Source organism: Dermacentor silvarum, chromosome 10 (assembly GCF_013339745.2).
Source record: "Dermacentor silvarum isolate Dsil-2018 chromosome 10, BIME_Dsil_1.4, whole genome shotgun sequence".
In the NCBI taxonomy this organism is placed as follows: Eukaryota; Metazoa; Arthropoda; class Arachnida; order Ixodida; family Ixodidae; genus Dermacentor; species Dermacentor silvarum.
This window is the reverse complement of record NC_051163.1, coordinates 73,553,374-73,577,798: the sequence shown is the minus strand read 5'-3', so window position 1 is coordinate 73,577,798 and position 24,425 is coordinate 73,553,374. Positions and strand designations below refer to the sequence as shown.

The 24,425-nt window shown below is 42.5% G+C and overlaps 1 protein-coding gene across 1 annotated transcript in view; it reads right to left on the bottom strand.

Annotated features, from left to right (window-relative positions):
* LOC125940785 (uncharacterized) overlaps nucleotides 1-24,425 on the bottom strand; it is an 847,616-nt gene that overhangs the window by 387,106 nt on the left and 436,085 nt on the right. The window contains exon 4 of the mRNA XM_049657353.1: nucleotides 22,200-22,359. Within this exon, the coding sequence (XP_049513310.1) occupies nucleotides 22,200-22,359 (160 nt within the window). The remainder of the gene's footprint in view (nucleotides 1-22,199; nucleotides 22,360-24,425) is intronic.

Below are 24,425 nucleotides of genomic sequence, written 5' to 3'. Positions count from 1 at the left end.
AACTACTCCTCGTTCACATACTCCTCGTTCGCGCTCCATAATTCTCCTCGCACGTGCACGGTATGTTGCGGAAGTCGCGGGTGCTTTTCTCGTCGCGACGATAGATTGGGAGCGTAGGTCTCACGTAGGACGCACAGGCTTTGGCGAACCCCAACACAAAGGCCGGCACGGGTTTTAGCTTTGGTGTTCCCGTTGCCGCTTTGGTGTCCTAGAGGCACCGACAATAGAGAGTTTTAGAATAGGGGCCCCAAAAGTTTGGGGCCCCAAAGAGCTTTGCGGGTGTTAGCGTTGGGGCATGCAAGAGTGAAGAGTTTTAGAATAGGGCTTTGCGTTTGCGAATAGCGTCTTGCGCTTGCAGCGCCACTACGTGTCAAAGAAAAACTATTATAAATATTAAAATAAACTATACCATTTTATGATAGGAAGAGTAATTTTGAATTTCGTGGTTTTGCGTTTAATTACAATTGAGAGGTTATTCTATTAGCAGCAAGCGATTTGTTGCGCCTAATTTTGAGTAACCAACTTGACGTGCCTTAACCAGCCAAGCTAATCCACGTTAGGCCTATGAGCGATGAAATCGACAATCGAATTCGGAATTAGCGGCGTCTAATGAATCAATCTTCATTACACACGTTAGTTGAGAGAAAACGATAACCGCAGTCACTTCTCCTAGCTTACGAACTTCACGCGTTACCAAGAATCAAGCCGAGTTTGGTACTCGGAGAGCCGTCGCTTCGATGGGTGCCGCCATGTTTGTTGACGCAAAGCTTTTGGGGCTGCTTTTGGGGCTCCCGCTAAATCGGTGAAGTAGCGTGCCCAACGCAAAACCCAAACGCAGTTAGCGTCTCGCGCATGCGCAGTGGTGTCGACGCTATTTCTTTGGGGCCCCAAAACGTTTGGGGCCCCCATTCTAAAACTCCCTAATACGAAATGATGAAATGGTATTACAGCTTGTAAATAAAAGCTAATAAAGAAATATAATCATGCCTAGGCACCAACCTGTGACTCAGCGGTACCGCGCCCGTCTGAGGAGAATCACGGAACGCCAACGAGGAATTTACCGAAGGTCGCAGATGACACGCGAAGTTGCGTAAAATGATCACTTTTGATGACGGTACCTGGGTCAAAGAATGAACATACCGCTCGAAATAATGCGATAATGAGCGCCACCACGCCGACAAACGTACGCGGACGAGATGGATCTGGACGAAAACGGCAGCGGCGGCCGCGGCGGTAGCAAAACAAATGTGAACAACTTTGACAGGCGCGGAAAAATTTTCCGGCCGCTTTGGCCCTTCCGCCCGCTAGCCGCTTGCCAAGTGTGAACGTTTAGTCTGCGCGCGAAACGTCTCTCGTTTGCGATTGCGCCCCTACGGAAGGCTGGTAGTTACTGTTGTGTTGTTGAATCCCAAACCAGCAATTACGGAAGGCTGGTATATAGTTGCTGTTGTGTTGTGGAATCCGAAACCGCGTACACACGAAGGGGTTGATGCCAGCAGTGAAATTCCACCGACTCACAATAGAATGCATGGAACAGACAGCCGAAAAGCATGGATTACTGCTGTTACAGCGTAAGTAAACTCTTGTTACAGGCACTGACAGTTCTCGTCGGAGTTCACGCGTCCTGAGAAATTGTTTATGTGCACTATGCACTGAAAAAGACCGGAGTTCATTCATGCATCACTAGTACACCAATCAGTCGAGATTCGGTGAGGTACAAGGCCGCTTCCTGTTTGCACCGGTGTAAGTGAAGCAGAAATGAGTTGCACGCACTACTTAAATGCGTACACATGCGTACACATAACCTATGCTGTGCGGTGAAATATTCTGTACAATTCCGAATCTGTTGACGCAAAGGCAAATGATGGCTGCACGCTCGCACACAGCGGAAGACACAGCGGCCCATGCACTTGTCGCAGGAAATGCAACCCTCTCGTATGAGGGAAGCAGGGCGGCGAAAGCTTCGAAAAAAAAAGCCTTACGCGTTTTTGCGCGTGTGCGTTTTCTAGCGCAAAGACGCAGCGAACAAGCTATTGCTATGGGAATAGGTATAACCTGGTCACACGTGCATTTTCACGTGTATAGCCGTCCTTGACTTGTGAAACGCACTTCGCCCCGACGAGGACGACGCTATCTACTCTTAACGGAGATGTTTTGAGGCGACAACAACAACAACAATTAATGATGTCTTCTCCGATAGGGCGGGTCGTCTCAATGATGCGTTTTCGAAGATTCGTCCATTCAGTGGCGCGATGAGAGACCGTTGCTCCAAACACCCACTGTACTTGCCGTACTTACTGTATTTTACTGAGCTTGCTTTGCTTTTTACTTAATTTCCCCACAAGCACACGCGAGCAGGGGGGGGGGGGGTATTACGGAACCAGTAATTAAAATGGTTGCTGCGGGCGAGAAAGTCAATGACATACAGGGTGTCCCAGCTATCACGCAGCACGATTTTTAAAAAAAGGAGCAACGGCGTTACCCGAAGCAAACCTAGTGCGTATTGTTTCCAGCACAGTGGAGTAGCCGCCAGTAATTTTTACGTTACTGAGATTTAATTAGGTAACTGGTCCCATGTCTTTGATATACCTGCATAGAGTCTGCTTAAACTACCGATAGTTATTATCGATCACGTCACGTAGAGGAAAGCAGACGCTCGCCCCCCCCCCCCCCGGTCGGGCCGGTGAACCCCCCCCCCCCGAATAAAATTTCTGGCTACGCCCCTGTCAGAAAGGTTGAAGAGGCCACAAAGTGGTTTTTCAGCTATGACAGTCGCGAAAACGATAGGAGGCAAGCTTCGAATCTGCATTGACTTTCAGGGGTTGAAGAACATTTTGCTTGAACGAGTCTCAATGCCCACCATCGACAAATGCTTGGCCTAACTCTCCGTAGCTACATGTTTAGCAAGCTCGACACAAGTTCCGGTTATTGGCAAGCTCCACTGGCGCCCGAGTCCCAGAGGTACACCACTTTCCTGACGCCATTTGGCAGTTTTCCAAAGCACCTGAATTTTTCCAGAGGGAAATGCTAAGAGCGCTAGAAGGCCTGCACAGGCAAGCATGCCGGCAAGACGACATAATAGTGTTTGGCTGCACGAAGGAAGAACATGACGCACGACTCCACAGAGTACTTCTTAGCATCACCTTAAATGCAGCAAAGTGTGTACTACACCAGCAGTCAGTGAGATTCCTCAGGCATTTTGTATCAGCAAATGGTATCAGTGCTGACGCTGAAAAGGTCAACGCAGTCTGTCATCTAGCAGAGCCAACAGATGTAACAGAAATGAGGTCCTTATTGGGATTGGCTAATCACCTGACCAAATTTCTCCCAAGGCTCTCGCAGCTCACAAAAACATTACATGACCTACTTCACATTGATGCTTAATGGTGCTGGGATACGCCACTAGAAGAGAGCTTCAATGCCATAAAAAAAAAAACATTGACGACGACACCAGTGCTCACCAACTACTACCCTCGCAGTCATCTCACTGTGTTTGCAGATGCATCATCGTACAGTCTTGGGGCAGTCCTCTTACACGAGGTCATAGGCTTCCAGCTGCCTGTGCCTCAAGATCCCTCTCTGACATAGAAACACGATATGCACAAATAGCCTTAGACCCGAAAATGGAAAAAATGACAGCAAGCAATGCATCCTCATGGCAAGGTGACAGCCACATCTAATACACCGTTTATTCTGCTGTTTTTACATGTGATCTGTAGCGCATATAAGAATGATGCCTGCAAGGAAAAAAACAAAAAATATTGCCTACATCAAAACAAGAAAAAGAACCTAACATAAATACAGGCAGTAATGCGATAGTAAGAGGTATTATGTTCTAATTGTATATCCAGAGCGGGATGACACTAAGCATTGGCACCTAGCAGTGTAACACAGCATCTGTGCTATCATTCCGTTACACCATGACAGAAATTGTAATCACTAATCAAACACACGTAAATTTAATTTTCCACCTGTTAATTGCCTGCTTAAGGTGCCTAAACATCCGGTCTGTAGTGATGACACATCTTTCACAAATGACAGTTAACTAAATTATAGTCTCAAAATTAAAATGCAATAACATTCTAAGAAACTGAATAACATGCTCAGATAATAACACAACAGGACGTGCCGACGCAGGCTAGCTCGGCTTAACAGAGATACAGAAGCATACGCACAACAGCTCTGTAATCAACAATGCAAAGGAACATGCACCAATATGGATAATCAGTTAGGATTATCCAGAATCCGGACCTTCCTCAGGCACCTTTTGAATCCTGAGGAAAGTAAAGCCACGTACAGACAAAACATAAATAAAATCTGTCATGCATATGACAAAACTGAAAAAGCTTTTATCGATGAGATAGCCACAAGGTATTTATCTCGGGCTAAGCCAACACCTCACCCCGATTACACAGGCACCAAAACAGACAATTAGACGAACAGATTAGCGAAGCGGAATTGAGAGCAGCTCTACAAAAGCTTAATACTACATCCGCGCTGGGACTAGACGGAATAACAAACAAGACGATTCGAAATCTCGATGATGCTTCTCTAAAACAAATTACCAGGTATATAAACGAATGCTGGCAATCCGGTACAATACCACAACAATGGAAAACGGCCCAGATTTTTCTAATACATAAACCAGGCAAGTGGTTACAGTTGGAGAACGCAAGACCGATTTCACTCACGTCCTGTGTGGGCAAACTCATGGAGCACGTTGTCCTAACGAGACATGACCAACTATCTCGAGGACAACGACGTTCTCCCCCCTACAATGCTGGGCTTCCAAAGAAATTTGTCTACACAGGATGCACTGCTCCAACTTAAGCATTAACTTATAGATAGCACAAGTCGGAAAACCAAAGCTATCCTAGGACTGGACCTAGAGAAAGCTTTTGACAGTGTTACCCACAGAACAATATTAAACAGAATAAATGAGCTAGGCCTAGACCAGAGAGTATGCACTTACATACGAGACTTCCTACCTAACAGAAAAGCACACATTAAGATAGAAACCTTAACTCCGAAGAACTACAAATCGGAAGTGCAGGTATGCCCCACAGTTCAGTAATATCAACAATGCTGTTTAATCTGGCTCTGATCGGATTACCATCAAAACTACAGGAAATCGATGGCCTCAATCATACCATCTACGCTGGACAGGTTGAAAACACATTACAACGTGTAATAGAAGCAGTTGAACAATACCTAGCAGGAACCTGACTTGTTCGGCAGAAACATCTGAGCTCCTCATTTATATACCATCGCGACGTGGTCGAAAACAACGCTACTATGAGGAATGAAAGAATCCGGAAATTCACCTAACTACGGCGGATGGTACACCCATACCCAAGGTTGACAAGATCAGAGTATTGCGGCTCATCATTGAAAGTAACTGCTACAATGGAGAGACCATATGTAAATTAGACAATATGACATTTCAAATCATGCGGCTACTCAAATGAATAGCCACCAAACATAGTGGAATGAATAAAGGCAATCTGCTTAGACTATTCCGAGCGTTCTTACTAAGCAGAATAATATACATGGAATCGTACCTATGATGGTACTCGTCAGAAAGATACAAATTTTACTGCTTAATCAGAAAAATTTACAAGCAAGCAATCGGACTCTCCATCACCACCAGCAACGATAGACTAGTGCAGCTAGGTCTACACAATACACTGGATGAGCTAATCAAGGCACAACGCATAGCACAGTGTGAATGCCTGTCTAAAACTAAAACAGGTAAGCAAATATTGAATTGCCTGGGTATAGGGTATCATACCCAACATGGCATCAAAGTAGATATACGCAGACACATCAGAGGCATGATAACCGTCCCTCCAATACCCAAGAATATGCATCCCACCCACTATCAGGGTAGGCGGGAAAGCAGAGCACGCGATATACAGAAATTCGGTAACAGCAAGGACACCGCATTTGTAGAGGCAGCTAGATACAGACACAAGCGCGCCTACACAGCAGTGGTGATAAATAGCGAGGGAAAATGCACGACGAGTGCTACAGTGAACACGCCACACGTAGAAACCGCAGAGGAAATAGCTATCGCGTTAGCCGTAGCACAAACGCAAGCAGACGTAATCATCAGTGATTCCCAGACGGCGATACGAAACTTTGCCAACGGTCGAATCTTCCCAAAGGCACTACGACTCCTAAAATCAGGTAATAACCCCGACAAAAGTGTCCATCTCATCTTGACACCCGCTCACACACTACCAGACGGTTGCAATGAGGCGGCGCACCGCACGGCTCAAGAGCTTACGGGCCAAGCCTCAGTTAGCCCCACCTCACCACTAATGATGAGTGGGAGTGGGAAGATCGAACGACCAGATTTCACGAAATTACACAACACCACAGATTGCAGAGGCGCACATTCCCGCCGCCTCACCCAAAATTAGGCAGAAAACAGTGTCGAATGGCGGCAGTTACAAACCAGATCCTATCCAAGTCGAGCTGTCATGCACCACCCAGATTTATACACGGTTGGCAAGTGCAGACATTGCGACTCTAGAGCCACCCTTGAGCATATCCTATGGGAATGTAAGGGTATAATACACAATAACAGTAGTGCAGCCTTAAACAGCGACAACCTCCGCGCGCGCGCTGGGAGTCTGCGTTGCTCAGCTCGGACCTGCAGCACCAACTCTGGGCCGGTCAACAAACCGAGGAAGTCGACAAGGGCCAACAACCCCTGGCCAGTGCCTAGGCGGGGTCCAGGCCCACCCCACCAAATCGCAGGGCACTCAATAAAGTTATTTGAATGAATGAACATGCTTACAGAAAAACCAAACATGAGCATGAAATGTAGAAGTTTAGAGCTTTTCTGCTGCATGTTACTCATCTGAATCTGTGAGGAAAGCATAACGAGTGCTAACATAGTTATTGCCTCCCTGTTTGTACATGTACAGCAGGTCATAAAAATCCCCACAGTGCTGAACATTTTCAATTATGACATTATGAGCTGTGCTCTCTACAACAAAGGCATGAAAATGTTCATCAAAATACTTTGTGTCAAGAATGGTGGCAAAAACAAACAACTTGAGGTTACAAACTGCAATCAGTGCCACTTTAGCAAACTCGGGAAGGTCATCATCTGGTACAAGCAAAGGTATGACAGCACCCACACTTAGCATCCTTCCAGAAATAGTAACAGAATCCACACAGTGCACGTCTGCTGTAGTCGGGCAGAGTTCTTGAAGTCTGTCTTTCAAGAGGTCAGGTAATGAGTCTAGCTCTAGTCTCTTGCTCCCTATGACAGCCAGTGATTCTTGAGGTTGTGTCAAGGCATACATAAGTTGCATTTGATGTCGACGACTCAGTGTTGAAGAAATGTTCTTGAAGTTGCGTACTTTCCTAGTGAGTGACTTAAAAATTGGTGCTTTGCTTCAAAACGCATGCAGGACAGTTTAGAAAGAGGGCCGTACAAAAGTAGAAGGCTGGGGTAATGAATCAGATAGTGCATCTTTGGGATAATGCTCACATCTGCAAAAGTTTCCTTAAATGCACTGTAGAAGTCCTCAATAAGCACCTTCAAATAGGCAAACGAACCACGAGAGAACTGTGGTGCAATAACAATGTCGACTATAGCACGGAGTTTGAGGTATACTTGATAGGCAGGATTTCCTTGTGGGACACTGTCTCCGACGAGCAGAGAGAAAAATAAAAAAAGCAGAGCTTTTCAGCAGCTGACCCCTTGATGGTTGTTCTCCCAAACACTGCTGCACGTGACAGGGGAGGCAGTCTAGACTTTTTGTCCCCTCCTTGAAAAGGAAATTTGGCAAGCCGCTCATTCAGCTGGTCTAGAGATAGAAGCTGACTTGATACAATGTGCTGGATGACATGCTTCATGACAAATGGGACGACCCCTTCATAAAGGTCACGCATAACGTCTGGTGGCAAGCCTTGAGTCACATCAAAAGAATGAAGAGCACTTAGACAGCTTTCACCTGTAACACCATACGTATAGAGAGAGTTGGATCTTGCTTTATGAGTTGAATATGACGAGCATGTATTTCCTTTGTTCTAATAACAAAGTCATCTTCATGCCATTTGTCATTAATTTCATTTCTGGTTGCCATGCAGTACCGGCAGACAGGGCCAGATGAGAAACATTCACGGAAACCACCAAGTTGGTGGCTTGATAGGTTGTCACCGCTCACAAACAAAAGCGAGCCTTTCACAATTTCTCCGTTAAGCTCAATGCCATTTGCTTCTAGTTGCTGCAGATCTTTAAGAAGTGGCTCAAGAATTTTATGAAGAGTGAATTTGGTCACAAGGAATGTCCTTGCAAGCATTACAAGGTATTTATCATTTAGCTTTGACTGCGATTATGGTGGAAGATTTAAGATTGTTAAGTACCCAGCCAGAAGTTTATGCTTTCCACGTTTGCTTCCTAGGGGGCTACAGATTTCAAAGTCATCAAAATAGAGCTGAATGGCCAATAATCTTTTGGTGCTGGCATTTCTAAATATGCTGTGCTCTTTGAAATAGCTGCCATCAGATATGTCTTGCAAGAGGGTTGAACATGATTCTTTGAACTCTCCAAAAAGCTTGCGCACCCCAGCAACTGCTTTTATAGTTTCTAGGATCGGAACATATTCAAAGCACTCATCTTGGGAATCTGAAAGATACATGGTTTTGGGAGACAGAAAAGGAAATACGCTTTTCCAATAGTTCTCCCGTCCAGACTTCGTTGCAAGATGCTCAAGCCTTGTAATTTCCACTGAATTAAATGTCGCTTTGAACTCTGTAATGAAGTGGAGCAAATCATTGGCAATTTCATTAGTCGTGCTTTCCGGTAATTGTCTTCCCTCTTGCCACTTCAACAGCAGAGAGGACAAATGCATTGCACATTGATCACTGGTGTCAAGCACCGCAGTATTGCTGCTACATCCCTGTTAAGGCTCTTCATCACTGGACACACTGAAGGAGTCCGCCATTGCACCATGCGCACTGTTGAAGTGTACTGGCTCCACAGGGGTCTCACTGGTACTTGTTAGGAACAAATGGTTGTGGTGTTGCCTGACATGCTTCCGGAAGGTGCTATACAGTCTGTAAGTCTTGACGCAGCCTTCCAGATTGCAATGCCAGTTACTCTCTGCACCATGCCATGTGCAAAAGTGCCGGAAAAGGGTAGCTAAAGAACATGTTCTTTGGTGGCACCGGGGACAAGCCTATGCGTTCGTCGAGTCCATCTGGAGTAGCAAAGTACATTATTGAAAAAGAAGGTAGTAATACATAACTATAAGATCGAGACAGAACACGAAAGATCCAGTGGCACCTGAATATCTCCATTTACAATGTTAAGCATTTTGCAATTACAGCAAGTTATCAGTTGTATTTAATAAATACAACAATAAAGAGCTCATGCATTACGCATTACGATATACAGTTATCTTAATACTTGTATGCTGGCTTCATCCAGCAGTTGGGAAAGAACATAGCGTGTGACAGAATGCTGATGCAAGGAGGACAATATGGTTTCAGCAAATTAAGTTTCTGAAGTACTTGTGTGCTTGATAGCACCCCACCCAGGCAAAACAAAACCATTGAGTTCAATGGGATCTTTCAATAGGAGGTAATGGGTTCCAATTAGACCCAGTGAAATCACTGGATGGGCAATACTATGACCCCCAAAAATATTTTATAACAATAATAAGCATAATCATAATGTGTAACTTAAGTAAAATGTCTTTATATTTTTGTGTGATCAATGGATGAGAACCGTTTAGCTTTTTGTGAAGTTAAAAGTCTCCCTTGGAACTACCGATGTCTTTTGAACCACTGGCACGACTTCATCAACCAATTTTTGCTTATATTGTATGCGTCTTGCCACTTACACCAGTCTCTTCTGAGGACCCTTCTTTGGCCACCGCCCTGACAGCAGTAAACAGCTCTGACTTGACTCCTGCGCAGACGCAACAGCTGCTTGATTTGTTGAAAAAAACACGCTAATTCTTTTTACGCCTATTCGTCGTCCTTAGGCCAAGCAACCGTTGCAGAGCATCTCATTCTGACAGACGACACATCAATCGTGTGACGCCGCCCATACCGTGTGTCTCTAGCTGAGCAGAAAATTATCGGAGACAACCTGGCCGACATGCTGGCATGGCATATATAGCACCTGACGGATGTCTCTCACAATGAAGGGATGAACTATGGGTATACATATCATTGAACAGAGCTGCCACTGTGTATTCATGCTTGAGTGGGCTTCCAAATCTGTGTCATACATGAAGGTTAAGATACATCTATGGTTATTGTTTTATTGTTTTTGTTTTTTTCGTTTTCTGGGTCATTCCATGCCAAGTGTCCCAGGCTTGGCAGCTTGACCATTGCAGACTTTCCTGATTGCAACATTGCAACATTTTTGACAAAAGAAGTTTTTCTCTCTCATGATCTGAAATATTGCTTGCTTATGTAAAAGTGTGATCAACAAAAATTGTATGAATCATCTCTCTAAAGAGCCTGGAAAGGTCTGCCTGTGTATCTAGAGAGGCTTTGCTTAGATGTGTTTATTATGATAATTTAGATATGTCTTTGTTCCACTGCTTGTTACATATATCCTCAAAAGCGAAGGAAATCTTTCGTGTTAATTTTTTAGAAGACTCGGTCTCTCCCTGAACATCACAAGACCTTTTTATGATTGGCTGTAAGTCATACTTCTTTTTATTCAAATGCTCACTGGCACAATGGGCATAAATTTTTCACAAAAGAAAGGGCATGGCCATCATTACCGTAACTACAGTGAACTAGAATGCAGTGCACTCTGCCATAACTATAACCATCGCTCCAATAACACAGATTATGCCAGTAAGATAGCACTGTTGGCACTGACCGAGCGTTGCCTAATGCAGGTTTATCAGTATGCCTGTATTAGGCAACATGCAGTCAAGGCCAGTGCTGCCAGCTTAATTATTGGTATAGGCTATGAAAACCTTGTATGCAAGACCGAAATGCAGAAAGAATAGCTATCTCAAGAGTACATTTATCTCATATGATTATGCACCTGAAGGACAACTACAATCAAAATGAATGCCCGCTAAATCGACATACACTTTTGATTAGGTGGCGAACTTCTTTCAAGTTCTCGTGGAGATGGAAGGTGTTGCCTTGTATGACGTTTTCTTTGGGTTTACTGCTCGTTATCCTGTCATTTTTTATGACCATCTCTTGATCATAATTTTGTAAATGTAGTTGCTGTATGTACACCATTACATTGATTGTTATAAATAACATATGTAAAAAAACTACCGCTGTTTATTGGTTGCGCCATTACGTATTCCGTAATGTATTGTGATAATTGTATAAGTTCAAGTCCACGTCGGCATTTTTTCTTTCATTTTAATTTAACGATTGTTCTGTGTGTGGAACTTTTGTTATCCGCAAGTTGGTTTGCAATTCACTAAAAACGTTGTTTGTGAATGCAAGCTGCAAAGATATTTCGAGATATTTCCCAAACTGTGAGATGAAATACATGAGCGTTCATGTTACTTTTGTGCTTCAATGTATAAAACAGCTTTATGGTAAAAAAGTAAGTGGAACAACAATGCATTTTTACAGTGAGTTTGATGGCGCATATCTCCAAACTTGTGGCATTCTGGAAATTCATTCCAAGTGGATACGCCTGACAAGCTCACCGGCTACAATTCGTAAATAACAATATGTGTCGTTAAGCAATTAACTAAGAAGTTAATTAGTTCAATATATGTGTTTCGATTTTCCGTGCTACTAATGTCTGCCGCATCGAATAACCCAGCTAAATAATAAGAATTATGCTACCTGCCACGGCAATTTCTAAAAATTCCATACAACTTAAAAATTAACACCCTGTATATCGGGTGTTTCTTGCCGGTGTCAGGCACCACTCCATGCCTGAAAATGTAGTGGACTGGAGTAGGATTCGAACTTACGACCCATTAGCTTGCTTTCAGTATTGTATAAAATATTCACCAAGATAATTTCTAATTGAATCAGGGTAACACTTGACTTCAGCCAACCAAGAGAGCAGGCTGGCTTCAGGAAGGGATATTCTACGATGGATCATATCCATGTCATCAATCAGGTAATCGAGAAATCTGCGGAGTACAATCAACCTCTCTATATGGCTTTCATAGATTATGAAAAGGCATTTGATTCAGTAGAGATACCAGCAGTCATAGAGGCATTGCGTAATCAAGGAGTACAGGAGGCATACGTGAATATATTGGCAAATATCTACAAGGATTCCACAGCTCCCTTGGTTCTCCACAAGAAAAGTAGAAAGGTACCTATCCAGAAAGGGGTCAGGCAAGGAGACAAAATCTCTCCAATGCTATTTATTCATTGCATGCTTAGAAGAAGTATTCAAGCTCTTAGACTGGGAAGGCTTGGAAGTGAGGATCAATGGCGAATATCTCAGCAACCTTCGGCTTGCAGATGACATTGTCCTATTCAGCAACAATGGAGACGAATTACAGCAAATGATTGAGGACCTTAATCGAGAAAGTGTAAGAATTGGGTTGAAGATTAATATGCAGAAGACAAAGAAAATTTTCAACAGCCTGGCGAGAAAACAAGAATTCAGGATCGCCAGTGAGCCTCTAGAGTCTGTAAAGGAGTACGTTTATCTAGGTCAATTACTCACAGGGGACCCTGATCATGAGAAAGAAATTTACAGAAGAATAAAATTGGGTTGGAGTGCATTCGGCAGACATTACCAAATCCTGACAGGAAGCTTACCACTGTCGTTGAAAAGAAAAGTGTACAATCATTGCATTCTACCTGTGCTAACATATGGGGCAGAAACTTGGAGGTTAACGAAGAAGCTCGAGAACAAGTTAAGGACCGCTCAACGAGCGATGGAACGAAAAATCTTAGGAGTAACGTTAAGAGACAGGAAGAGAGCGGTGTGGATCAGAGAACAAACGGGAATAACCGATATTCTAGTCGACATTAAGTGGAAGAAATGGAGCTGGGCAGGCCATGTAATGCGTAGGATGGATAACCGGTGGACCATTAGGGTTACAGAATGGATACCAAGAGAAGGGAAGCGCAGTCGAGGTCGACAGAAAACCAGGTGGGGTGATGAAGTTAGGAAATTTGCAGGTGCAAGTTAGAATACGCTAGCGCAAGACAGGGCTAATTGGAGATCGCAGGGAGAGGCCTTCGTCCTGCAGTGGACATAAATATAGGCTGCTGCTAATGATGATGATACTGGGTGTTTCTACGAGGACTTTAAGTAATATGTCAAAATTGGTATTTTGAAAGAAAAGCTGGTTCCTTCGGAGACATGCTGGCAGCGGCGCCGACCACACACAGAGGATACGTGGTAATTAGTTGCTAATTAACAAATTACCAATAATGAGCTCGTACACATTTAATTTCAGCGGTCATCGCTTCAAACACGAAATTGAAGCGAGCTTTCGACGTGGAACACACAATCTTTTTTTTTTAATTCTCATAATAACATGTCAAAGCAGAACTTCTATAGATTCGCGAGTATATTTTCGCAGGACTAGGCAAAAAGGTAATTCTGAAAACATTTTTTTTTCTATGACGCACATTTTTACATAAGCAAGCAAAATTTGAGAGGGCATCACGGAACCGAAAAAAATATTTTTTGCAAAAATATTTTGCCAAAATATTCCCTGTGGCATATAATAAGGCACGAATTTGATAAGGAAAGTCCGCGGTGGTCTAGCACCGCATCTGGGACACTTGGCGTCAAATACGACCCTTCAATCGATCATGATCGCTCACAGTTAGACATGGGGCGAAATGGGGCCCAAACTTATCACAAGAAAATGCGGCCACCATATATCAAGCTCTTATTTCAGGGGACGCTCAGTAAAATCCGTGTTTCGCAATAATTAAGCTAAAGAACAACCGATCAAGTGAGTTTACTGGTTATTCAAATCATATAAGATAAAGAACGCGGGGACACCCGCTGCATGCAACTTACCGTTACATGCTGTAGCTGGTACTACTTTATCAGACGTAAACAGACCTGTGGAAAGCATATATACTGAAAAAAACTGCAAATTTCTGAAAACTTCAAGAAATTCAACATGCATAATACCAAAGGTGGCTTAGCAGATTCTTTGAACTGTCACTGTGAATAGAACATCACATGGAAACAAATTTATTGTACACTTATTACACTTCAGGTAACACCTCAATAACTTCAGAAACACATTTCCTTCCTGAAATCTCAGACTGTGGAGTAGCTACTTTAATGTGTCAGTAGGTGCACCATATTAGTGGGATCAGTTGGGGTTCTTTCAGTGTTTATTTGCTCATAATAAAGTTATCAGCTCATTGGTAGATAATGCACAAGTGCTAAAATTGTCCTTGTGTTTGTCACAGTGTCATCTCTTATTCAGTGTAACAGTTGTCTGTGTGAAACTGTATCCTTTTGTATGTAATAACCTCTAAATTGACTAGCATCTTGTGTCACTGAACATAGTTTCAGAGCCTGTCCTGTATTTCTGTACTTTCAGAAAACCTGCTTTATTTCAGCCTCTTTCTCTGCAGATGACGCTGGTGATTAATATCTGTGAGCAGCACTGACCTATGGCTGAGTGAAGAGACATATAAGTAGGTAAGTCTAGGCTTTGTTGTTAAATCATTTTGTCATTATCGTAGTCGTAGAATAGATTTCTGGAATTTCAGTGTGACATCTCGTGTGGTCGGGCTGAATGAATTGCAACTGTGATGCATAAACAAGGGAAGTAAGGCATGTTGTTCGGCTAGTCGGTTCATAGATTCAGCAAAAATTTTTAAACTGTGCAAAGAAGACACAACGTGAACAGAAACGTGTGTGAGCTTTAATGTTTCTGTCCACGTGTCTTCGCGCAGTTAAAAAAATTTCTTGAAACAAAGGAACAGGCACAAGTACTGATTTGGAATGAAAAACTTACTGAATGTACGAATATATCTACCATAAGAATTCAAATGCAACCAATTCTGAAACTATTTGAAAGTGGTTCAATTCCAGGTTTAGCTGCACTTGTAACAGCGGTCTAATTTAGACTCCAAAACATGCACTTGAGACTACTCCATGCTTAGAAACCAGCTACAGTGTGATTACATGTTGCGCATCCATGTAATTATGTGTAAGAAATATTAATTCCGGTTCGCATTTCAGTTTATGCTATCACTCAGTAAACTCAAGAAATAAAGTGTGCATACGCTTTTGTCAGTAACTTCCATCTGTTATGTGTGCCTCATTGTCCTGTACAGTATATATTATGTATGCTTTTCCAAGAGTCAATGAAATTGCTACTTATTGCAAAGTTAGAAGTTGGTGTGGCTCACACTGTTTTTCGCTGTTGTTGCTTTGAATGTTACATATGGCCAGGCTGTACATTATCCCGTGGCATTGTAAGTCTCTTAACTATTCGGTGGCGTCTCAATTAAATGCTAGACTATTGATAGGTGTAGTATAAATGAAGGTTTCACTGGCAGGCACACAGAAAGTTGATCCTTTCTGAGGCATAAAATGCCTGTGCGCCTACGCCTGCAATCTTTCATTGTTCTTTTGCATGAGAAGTGGAACACACGAAGAAGATATTCCTCTTGTGTTCAGCTTGGTGCCATCGTACCATGAATTTATACCAGCCAGTCCAAATATAACTTGTTTTTGTTAATGTAATCTTTGACACGTGCAAAGAGAACTAAATTGTGGTTTTCGCATCACAACTTTTTTTAGAACAAACACTAACCGCTTATGATAATGTCAAAAGCAATGAAGAAAACCAGCCGTATTGTCTGGCATGCTCACAGAAGGCACTACAGATACAAGTGTTTAAACTGAAATAACATCTTTTTTATAGACAAAGTTATGCCATCCTGGCACACATCTTTGTCTGTATTGCTATACAATACATTGTTAAAATTAACTTGTTTCGCTTTGGGATTTTTCAGGAACCTGGTGCTATTAAACAGTGGACGACAAGCGCATTTATTAAAGGGCAGCTAAATGGCTACGATACCCATTTTTACATTGTTTTTGGGCTGTCTCACTCTGTCATTAACATTCCCTAGTTTCGCTAGCCATTTAGCAGCTCTTGTAATAAATGCACATGCACTCCACTGTTTAGTAGCGCCAGGTTCCCGAAAAATGCAAAAACAAAAAAAGAAGTTTATAGGTGCACTGGATAACAAGTCATAGACAAGTGTGTCAGTGTGGTTTCAATAAGCTGATCAAAACGAAGCGATGGTATGTATCGATAAAAACTTGTAACTGTAGTGCCACCTGTCCACATATGAAGGAATTCAATTTTTTTATTTGCCAATGTACTAAAGTGTTTACCAATGCACAGATCACCAATCCTAAAACTCCACTTAACTGTAATCTTGTGAGTCAACTCGAACCATTTCAGCATCGAATAAGAGCACATTCAGAATGGGGATGGCAGCTACAATGAAGCAATGAAGGGACAAAAAGCGCTATCTGGTGTCGGGTTTTTTTTTTGTACTTTTTTTACTGTGCTCACATAATCTAGCACCTTTGGTCTATATAGCTTCTTCTACAGCTTAATGGAATAGAATATATCACATGCACTGCAATTGACTACATTTTTGGTGCAAAAGAAAGTCATGCTATCAACTAATGAACGCAACCTTTAGGTTGCAGGCGACAAACCTTCACGAGGTTGGCTACCCAAGTCAGTTCCTGGTGCTCGTTCCAGAAGGCCTGCTCAAACAGTCACTGCAGAGGCAGATGTGTGCTGAATGGCAGGGGGTGCCAGCATTAACAAGATAAAGGTTGCTGCAGGACCGTATATCAGAGCCTTTCACACAACTTAAAAAGCACAGCAAGCAGACATCAGCTTTGTCTATTCTGCACCAAACTAGGTAGCGTTTACCAGGAATGCCACAATGTAAAATGTAAAAAAAACGCTAAAGTGTTGTCAAATGCAGAGCAAGCATTATATATCACATTGGATTATCTGTGGAAGAAGCTACATAGGCTTAACAGGCAGATGTGCGAATGAGGCTGCGTGAGCACAGTAACAAAGTGAAGATAACGGCACCAAATGGTTTGTTCCTTGAATTCTTAAAATGTGTCTGCCGTTCCTGTTTTGAAAGTACCGTATTCTAGGTAGAAATGGGTGTGAGTTGACTAAACAGAATATAAGTGAGTGGATTGTCAGGGCTGGTCACGTATGTTATAGCAAATATTTTGTGTTGTAAAAAAAAACAGAATTTCTGCATATGAGCTAAGATTACCGTGTAAGTGTCAGCATTTTTTTTGCAATTGTTTGCTGTTGTACTAATGATTACACTTATACATGTATTCTCTGACGCACAAGCCGAAGTACAAGATGCGGTACCTGGAAATAAAAGTTGTTCTTGAATATTAGCAATATGTCTGGGTGTGTTCATATGCCTTATATTGACCTCGCCTGTATACACTATACTAGCATTTCAAGTGCTTCCATGTCCGAAGCTATTGAGCTATAGAAGAGAATGTGTATGTTGGGTGAATAATTCTGCAGTTACAGTTACATCTTGAGAATGTGTTAGTTTGAACTGTGAAACTTGTCATCAGCACAAAAAAGGGCATGGGGTTTTATCAGAAATCGAAGGACCTAACCTACAAAATATTTTTATGCAAACGTGCTTTAGTGTTACGAGTATCGGTCAAAGAAATAACACTTCATATCTATTGCAGGTCGAGATTGGTGTAGGCATTGTGATGCCTTATAACAGTGGCAGTATATTTAAAGTGTACATCAGATTCCAAGTGTGCAATAGGTGGACCTGTGGACACCAGCAGAAACTGGTGAAAGAGGCCTGACTGGGCAGGCCTGCCTTACAGTTTGGATTCAACCGGAAAGCTTGCGGCAACACCAGAGAAAGTGGCTGCTGTGAAGAGTAAGTGAACAGTTACCTGAGTTAAGACATTCACTACTTTTTATCAGAAAGTTATCTGGATGAGTAGCGTTGACACAGCAAAAAGAAATGCCAAACAAAGATTGATGCCAGTGCCTAATGTTTATTGTCTTAAAGACAAGTGAGATTTTCAGCGCCTTATTTTCCTTAAAAAGTGTAATGCAGACTTGACATGATCGACCATAGTTTTCCATGCTGCAGAATTCATCCTAATGCTCTTGAAAAACTGTTTCTGAGGAAAATAATTTGGTTCTGACGCAGCATGGCAAAATATGTGGTCTGAAAAGAAGCTATTTAAACCACTGTCTTTCCACTGTGGTGGCGGTGGTGATCTATTTGCTGCGTTATAATCTGCAACATTTAGAGCCATGCGATTTCTAAGCAAACCTGTCTTATTGAAATTTGTGACATGTGTCCTATCAGTACTTTTGGCTTACTTGCAGCGATTTCGTTTTATTTGAAAATGGAAATGAAGAATTGCTACACAAAGAAAGCATCTCGCACATTAGTGGCATGTCAGTTATAAAATGGATATCTGTAGTTGTCCTGTAAGCCTGCGATAAATTATGCCTGTTGTCGACGCCAAAAAAAAGCAAGGCACTGAGGCATGGTACGAAGTTTCAGCACTCGCCTCCAGCTTGGATTAGATGACTACACAGTGTGACTGTAACTAGCCTTTTCCTTTCCGTGCAATTTCAATTTATTTATAAATCTTACTGCCAGTATCTCTTGTTTTGGCACCCACAAACAGTCTCCTACAAATTCCATTTGCTGCAAGAATATGTTTATTAGAAACAAACGAGCATAACAGATTGCTTTGTTTTATTTTTACACTTTAGGCTTCTATACATTGAAGATGTATTGCAGGTCATCTTATCAAAAAAACAATATGGTGTTTGAACAGTGATACACAAAGACATTGATTGGAAATGCTGCATTGTGGACAGCACAGAAAATGAAAGACTAAGGAAACAACACAAAATTGTTGCTGTCTAAACTGAAGGTTTATTTAGAAAGCCTTGGTGAATATGACAGCCTTGATATAAATGAAGAAAATTTCTTAAAGGGCCCCTAAACATAAGATCTGACATGGTTGATATTTCAAAGAAATGTGCGCATGATGTAGAGAATTCATGGAATGCCATGACCATAGTCTGGTGGATGCGGCAGTGCTATGTGCTGTGGGAATGCCACAAATTAAAAAAAAAACTCGTGCTGCTCTCCTGGCCTTTCTGGCACTGCCTCTGTGCATCACGATGTCAACAGGGTGCTCCAGGTGACCTCGGCGTTAGGAGCAAAAGCTGTCGACCAGTCAATCATCGAGGAACGACGGAACCGACATGACGAGAGCCAATTTTGTGTTCTGAGAATGCCAGAGGGGGGTCGCCCATTGTGCAACACTGAAGCGTTTCTGAAGGTTTCATTCAGCTATCTTCATGGGGAGAGTGATTAGGGGCAGACAATGGAGGAACCTTACTTCTGCCGTGCAATGCAATTCGTAGCTTTAGCTGCACTTTGTAGTGTAGTATGAGGGCACGAGTAACGAGTAGCGAAGAAGTGAGAAACAGTGATGGCTTATCAGCGGTTTATCAAATGCCTTTACTCGTGCTATTGCTAGAGCGCTATGTCAAGAAATTCTCGCACCTGACGTTCATGTGCACTACAGTTCTCGCTTATAACAATTGCAGACATAATGAATTATTGGTTTAAAATGACCGCATTTTATTGCATTTATGATTTTCTGACCATGCCTGTTCAAACTGCGTCCACATATGATGAACATATTAAATAGCACTATACTGTTAAAACAAACATGTCAAATCCGATCGCAGTAAAAGGAGGGTGCACACCAAGTTCTGAAGTTTGCAATTGCGATGGGGACTTGGTGCATCCTCTGCACCAGTTTAGTCGTGACGAAGATATAACTACGAAGATTAGTGAGTGCTGCACGTGGATTTCAGAAGTCACAAGGAAATTCGCGCTTTTTCAACCGTGCAAGAGTAATCATGCTTTCAAGGCATTTCTCCAGTGTGTTCTAGAACGATGCCGTGCAGTGTATAATGGTGGTGGCCTTTGAAGACCGGTGCACATGGCTCACACAGGTCACGTGTGCTCTGTTCTCAGTGTGACACTGCTTACAATCTCGGAGGCCACGATGGGACTCGTTTTTTCACTGTTCTCTGCGTGGTACTGCGCCTATTTGAACCATTTTTTTTATTTCTCCATCAATTTCTTTATTGCAAGGTTAAATTGTATAAAATATGACTGCTTGCTGCCCACAAGGTGGGGAAATTTTATTAGTTTAGTATCCTTTAAATAAAGGCTAATTTCGTGGTAAAAGTGGGTTTAACCCGATTTTTAAAATGCGTGTTCGCGGTGCAGAAATGGGAAATTATGGGGTTTTATCAGCAATCAAAGGACTAACCTATACAATATTGTTTTAAGCTAGTGTGTTTTAGGATTACGATTACTGGTCAAAGAAAAATATACTTTCTATCTGTTGCAGGTACAGATTGGTTTGGGATTTGTGATGCCAGTCAAGTGGCATTACACACTAAAGCCCAGGCAGCACGACAGTACTGGGCCAAGCATGGTCCAATGCTCGCAGAAATTGGTACGAACTATGGCCCAATCCTGGCATCATGGCAAAGTGCAACCCGATCTAAGGTCCACCCACTGTTCGAGCCAAGATTGGCCGTACAGTTTGCCATTGTAGAATCCAATGTAGTTCAAGCATAGAGCCAGTACACAGCCATCCTATATCCAATCTTTCAAGAACATCCAGTGCTCAGCCATTCTGTATCCAACATGTTTCAAGAACATCCAGTGCTCAGCCATTCTGTATCCAACGTGTTCCAAGAAAATCCAGTGCTCAGCCATTCTGTATCCAACGTGTTTCAAGAATACCCAGTGCTCAGCCATTCTGTATCCAACGTGTATTAAGAATACCCAGTGCTTAGCCATATTGTATCCAATGAGTTTCAAGAATATCCGGTGCTCAGACATTTTGCATCCAGTGTGTTTCAAGCATAGCCTGTACTCAGCCATTCTGTTGCTTGTATGCTAGCTTACTGCCTATAGAATTAGTAGTGAAGAAAATGTGACGTAAATAAGTGCGGGAAGGAAACTTCCTGCAGACACACGCAAAGCGTAAATGAAAATATAATTTATTTAGTATACTATTTACAGTACTATTTACAATACAATTCTTGAACTGATGCAGGCATCAGTAGGGGTGCTCAGCTCCAGGGGCAGCAGCAGGAGGAGGGGCAGGGGCGGCAGGGGCTGGGGCAGCAGCAGCCAGACAGGAGGGGCCGACGGTGGACTTGCCAGGGACCTGAGGGCAAGGGTGGGGCAGGGAGAGGGCAGCAGTGGGCAGGCAATGATTCCTGCCCCGAAGGGAGGAATCATCGGGCTGCTCTGCTGCAAACGTTTCTGTGAAACGCCTCTGCCTGCCACCACCGCTGTCCACAGACCCTGGCAACCACTTAATGAAGTGCTGTGCTTGTGTCAGGTCGCCCCCCCCCCCTTTCGCACAGATGACATCTGCACACAAACATGCAAAGACCTCAATTAGTACATACAGCATGCACCGTAAAGATCACCCACAATAGGGCAGGCAAACACATTCAACAAAAGAAAACCTTCAAGAGACTTAATGGAATAAGTTGCTAAGTCTTTAGCACACAGTTTATCTGACAGAATTTGCAACCGCAGCCAACCTTATTGAATCGAGGTTCACAGCATGCTCAGCGGCGAAATGCAGGATACGCAAAGTAATGCTGCGGATAATTAAATGCTATCGCCTTCCCCGCCATGAAAATTCTTGATCCATTTACAGGATCTTCATGCCTGTTGCCTTCGTTGACATTCTTGTTTTTCCACCCTAACATAGCGTTAACGTCATCAGTGATGATCACACCATGTCTTTACTAACCGAGACATATTCAACTGTCTCACCCGCTGATGCTAAACGTGTAAGCTGCCTGGTGTGATGCAATTCATCGGCATGCTCGTCAAGCAATTCATCTAAGCTGCCATTGGTGCTAGTGCAGAGCACACTTTCGCAATTTCTGCAAGGGCAGTGGTGACTGAGTATGTGGCTTTCATAGTAAAAAATGAAATAAGCCAACAGGGACGCCCAAATTTCTTCGTTGTAGAAGTTGACAATTTATATGAAAGACGATTTTGGCAAGGACAACCTCTTGTTATGCAAGCCATTTCGCTGTAGAGGAGTTCGGCTGTATACACAATACTTCAACAATGCAAAACGATGACTGAGGAAGATTTACCTCTGACTATCTGGCATAACTTCAAATTGATGAATGCCCTCTTCCCCTTCCTGCTATGAAGGCTGTAAAGCACTTGGATGGGGTGCGCCATTACAGCCTTCATGGCATACAATGCCACCTCGCGCAGTGACTTCCCTCCTATTTGCAGGAGGTGCTTGCGCTGCAAAAGACAAAAATTGCCAGAGATGTGGAAATGAGCATTGTATGCGGCAATGTTTTCAAGTTGAAAAATCTACCAATACTACCAGAATATAATTTATTGCCAAGTGAAGTGAATTTTTAGCTGAGTGCAAAGCAAAACATTTTTGCTGGAAGGTTTGTGACGCAATGCCCTTTAATTGTAAATGTGCTCTACAACATCTCAGCATTCCTGGAAGAAACACAAACACGAAGTGCATCAGGTCTTGTCTGTTTTGTGCATTTCATGTTCGTGTTTCATAACCCTTAGCACAGTAACTATGTTTCATAGTAACTACCTCTCCAAGCTTTCACTATCATTTGTAAGCGCACCAACTCTACTCCCATGCAAATTCCCAATGCATAATTAGGGGATGTGACATTAGAGTGCGGGAAAGCCAGATCTACATACGTGTGGCACAAAAGAGCTTAAAGGCATACCGACATGATATTTTCAGACCTTCACATTTTGCGTTAAAGCGACTGACAACCAGTTTTTAAAGACGTAGTTTTGTGGTAACCAAAAGTTAACCCTCAGCAATGTTTGCACCTGCAGCTTCGCAAATTGTGAAAGCATCCTATCATTCTGCTTCACAGTAGTGAGTGCAACTGCAGTTAACTGCCTACATTTTGGCCTTTTCAACCACTTTTGAAGATATAAAGCTGCTACAATAAGTTTGCATTGTCGTACAGACCTTCTTACATTTGTACAGCGTTTTTCCCCCAAATACACACCTACATCATGGCTGCCTGGCCCCCGTTATCATTATTCTGTCGATAGACTTACAAGCCAACTCATCACAAACAAAGGCAGTGCCACTTTCACTACAAACGAAGGCTTATCAGCATATTGTAAGGTAAAAAAAATCACAGCAAAATGTGGAGTGCATTTCAATACTAATAAGAATACGATGAAACCCATACAATAATAGAAAGCCATGTGATAGGCCTCTTATTCATGGTAAATAAGGAACAGTGTCCTGAAAGCGTAGGGAGACGTAGACCAGAGGCGTACCAACTATTTTTCGAGTGGGGAAGCAAACCGCAAATCTGACTCTCTCTCTCTCTCTTCATATACATATATATATATATATATATATATATATATATATACTGAATTACTATTATAATAAGTGAAAAAGCCTGGAAATGCATGTCAGGTATTTTTATTTGTTACAATAGACCTATTTCTCAATAACACATGGTGAACCATTGAGGCCCGAAAAATTATTTGAATTTGCATTTATTTCTTGTCGCTGTAAAATCTATATGTGATACAGGGAAAAATGGCATTGAATGCCCAGAGGATCCAACCCAGTAGCAGCAGTGCAGCTCCCAAAAAATGCACATTTGTTGCAGTCAATTTTACTAATTAAAGAATTCTACTTGGTGTTTAAGTCTACAGCATAAATGTATCGCTAGTTAAGGTAATAGTACTGTCGAGGTTATACAGAACGAAGTACAATCAACATAAATTACTCTCAATACTAAAAAGAAAAAGACGGCAGAGGTGTGCGAACTTCGTGAATTACAACCAGATTTTTAGTGAAGCTGTTTTTTTTTCGAACAGTTGCACTAAATGTTTCAGTTTCCTGTAAGTAGTACATCGTATACTTTGAAAAGTTACTCGTATATTAGTGTTCCGTTTTAAACCTTGTCCCCGTGTAATGCTTTGAAGCACTCCTTGCTGGACACTAAAAAAAAAACTGTAATTCATCACTGCACATTTTCGTCAGAAAATTTCCATTATCCCCAGATATAAACAAGATGCCTTGTTTAGCTCACCGAGGACACTGGAGAAGCAACCTATACGCATCCCGTATGGTGCACGGGAACAAATGCAACAAGGGTTTATTAATTATCTACAACACTTGCATTTAAACCAGGAAAGTGACATTTTCGCAACGCACTGCGCTTAAAACTCATCCTATTTCCATGGAATTTGAAGTCCATATCTCATGCAATTGTTTTAGGAGTCGCAGAAAGCGGCGGTATGGCACCCTGGAGAACTTAATATGTAACTTTCCACAAAGGCCTGCAATGAACCTA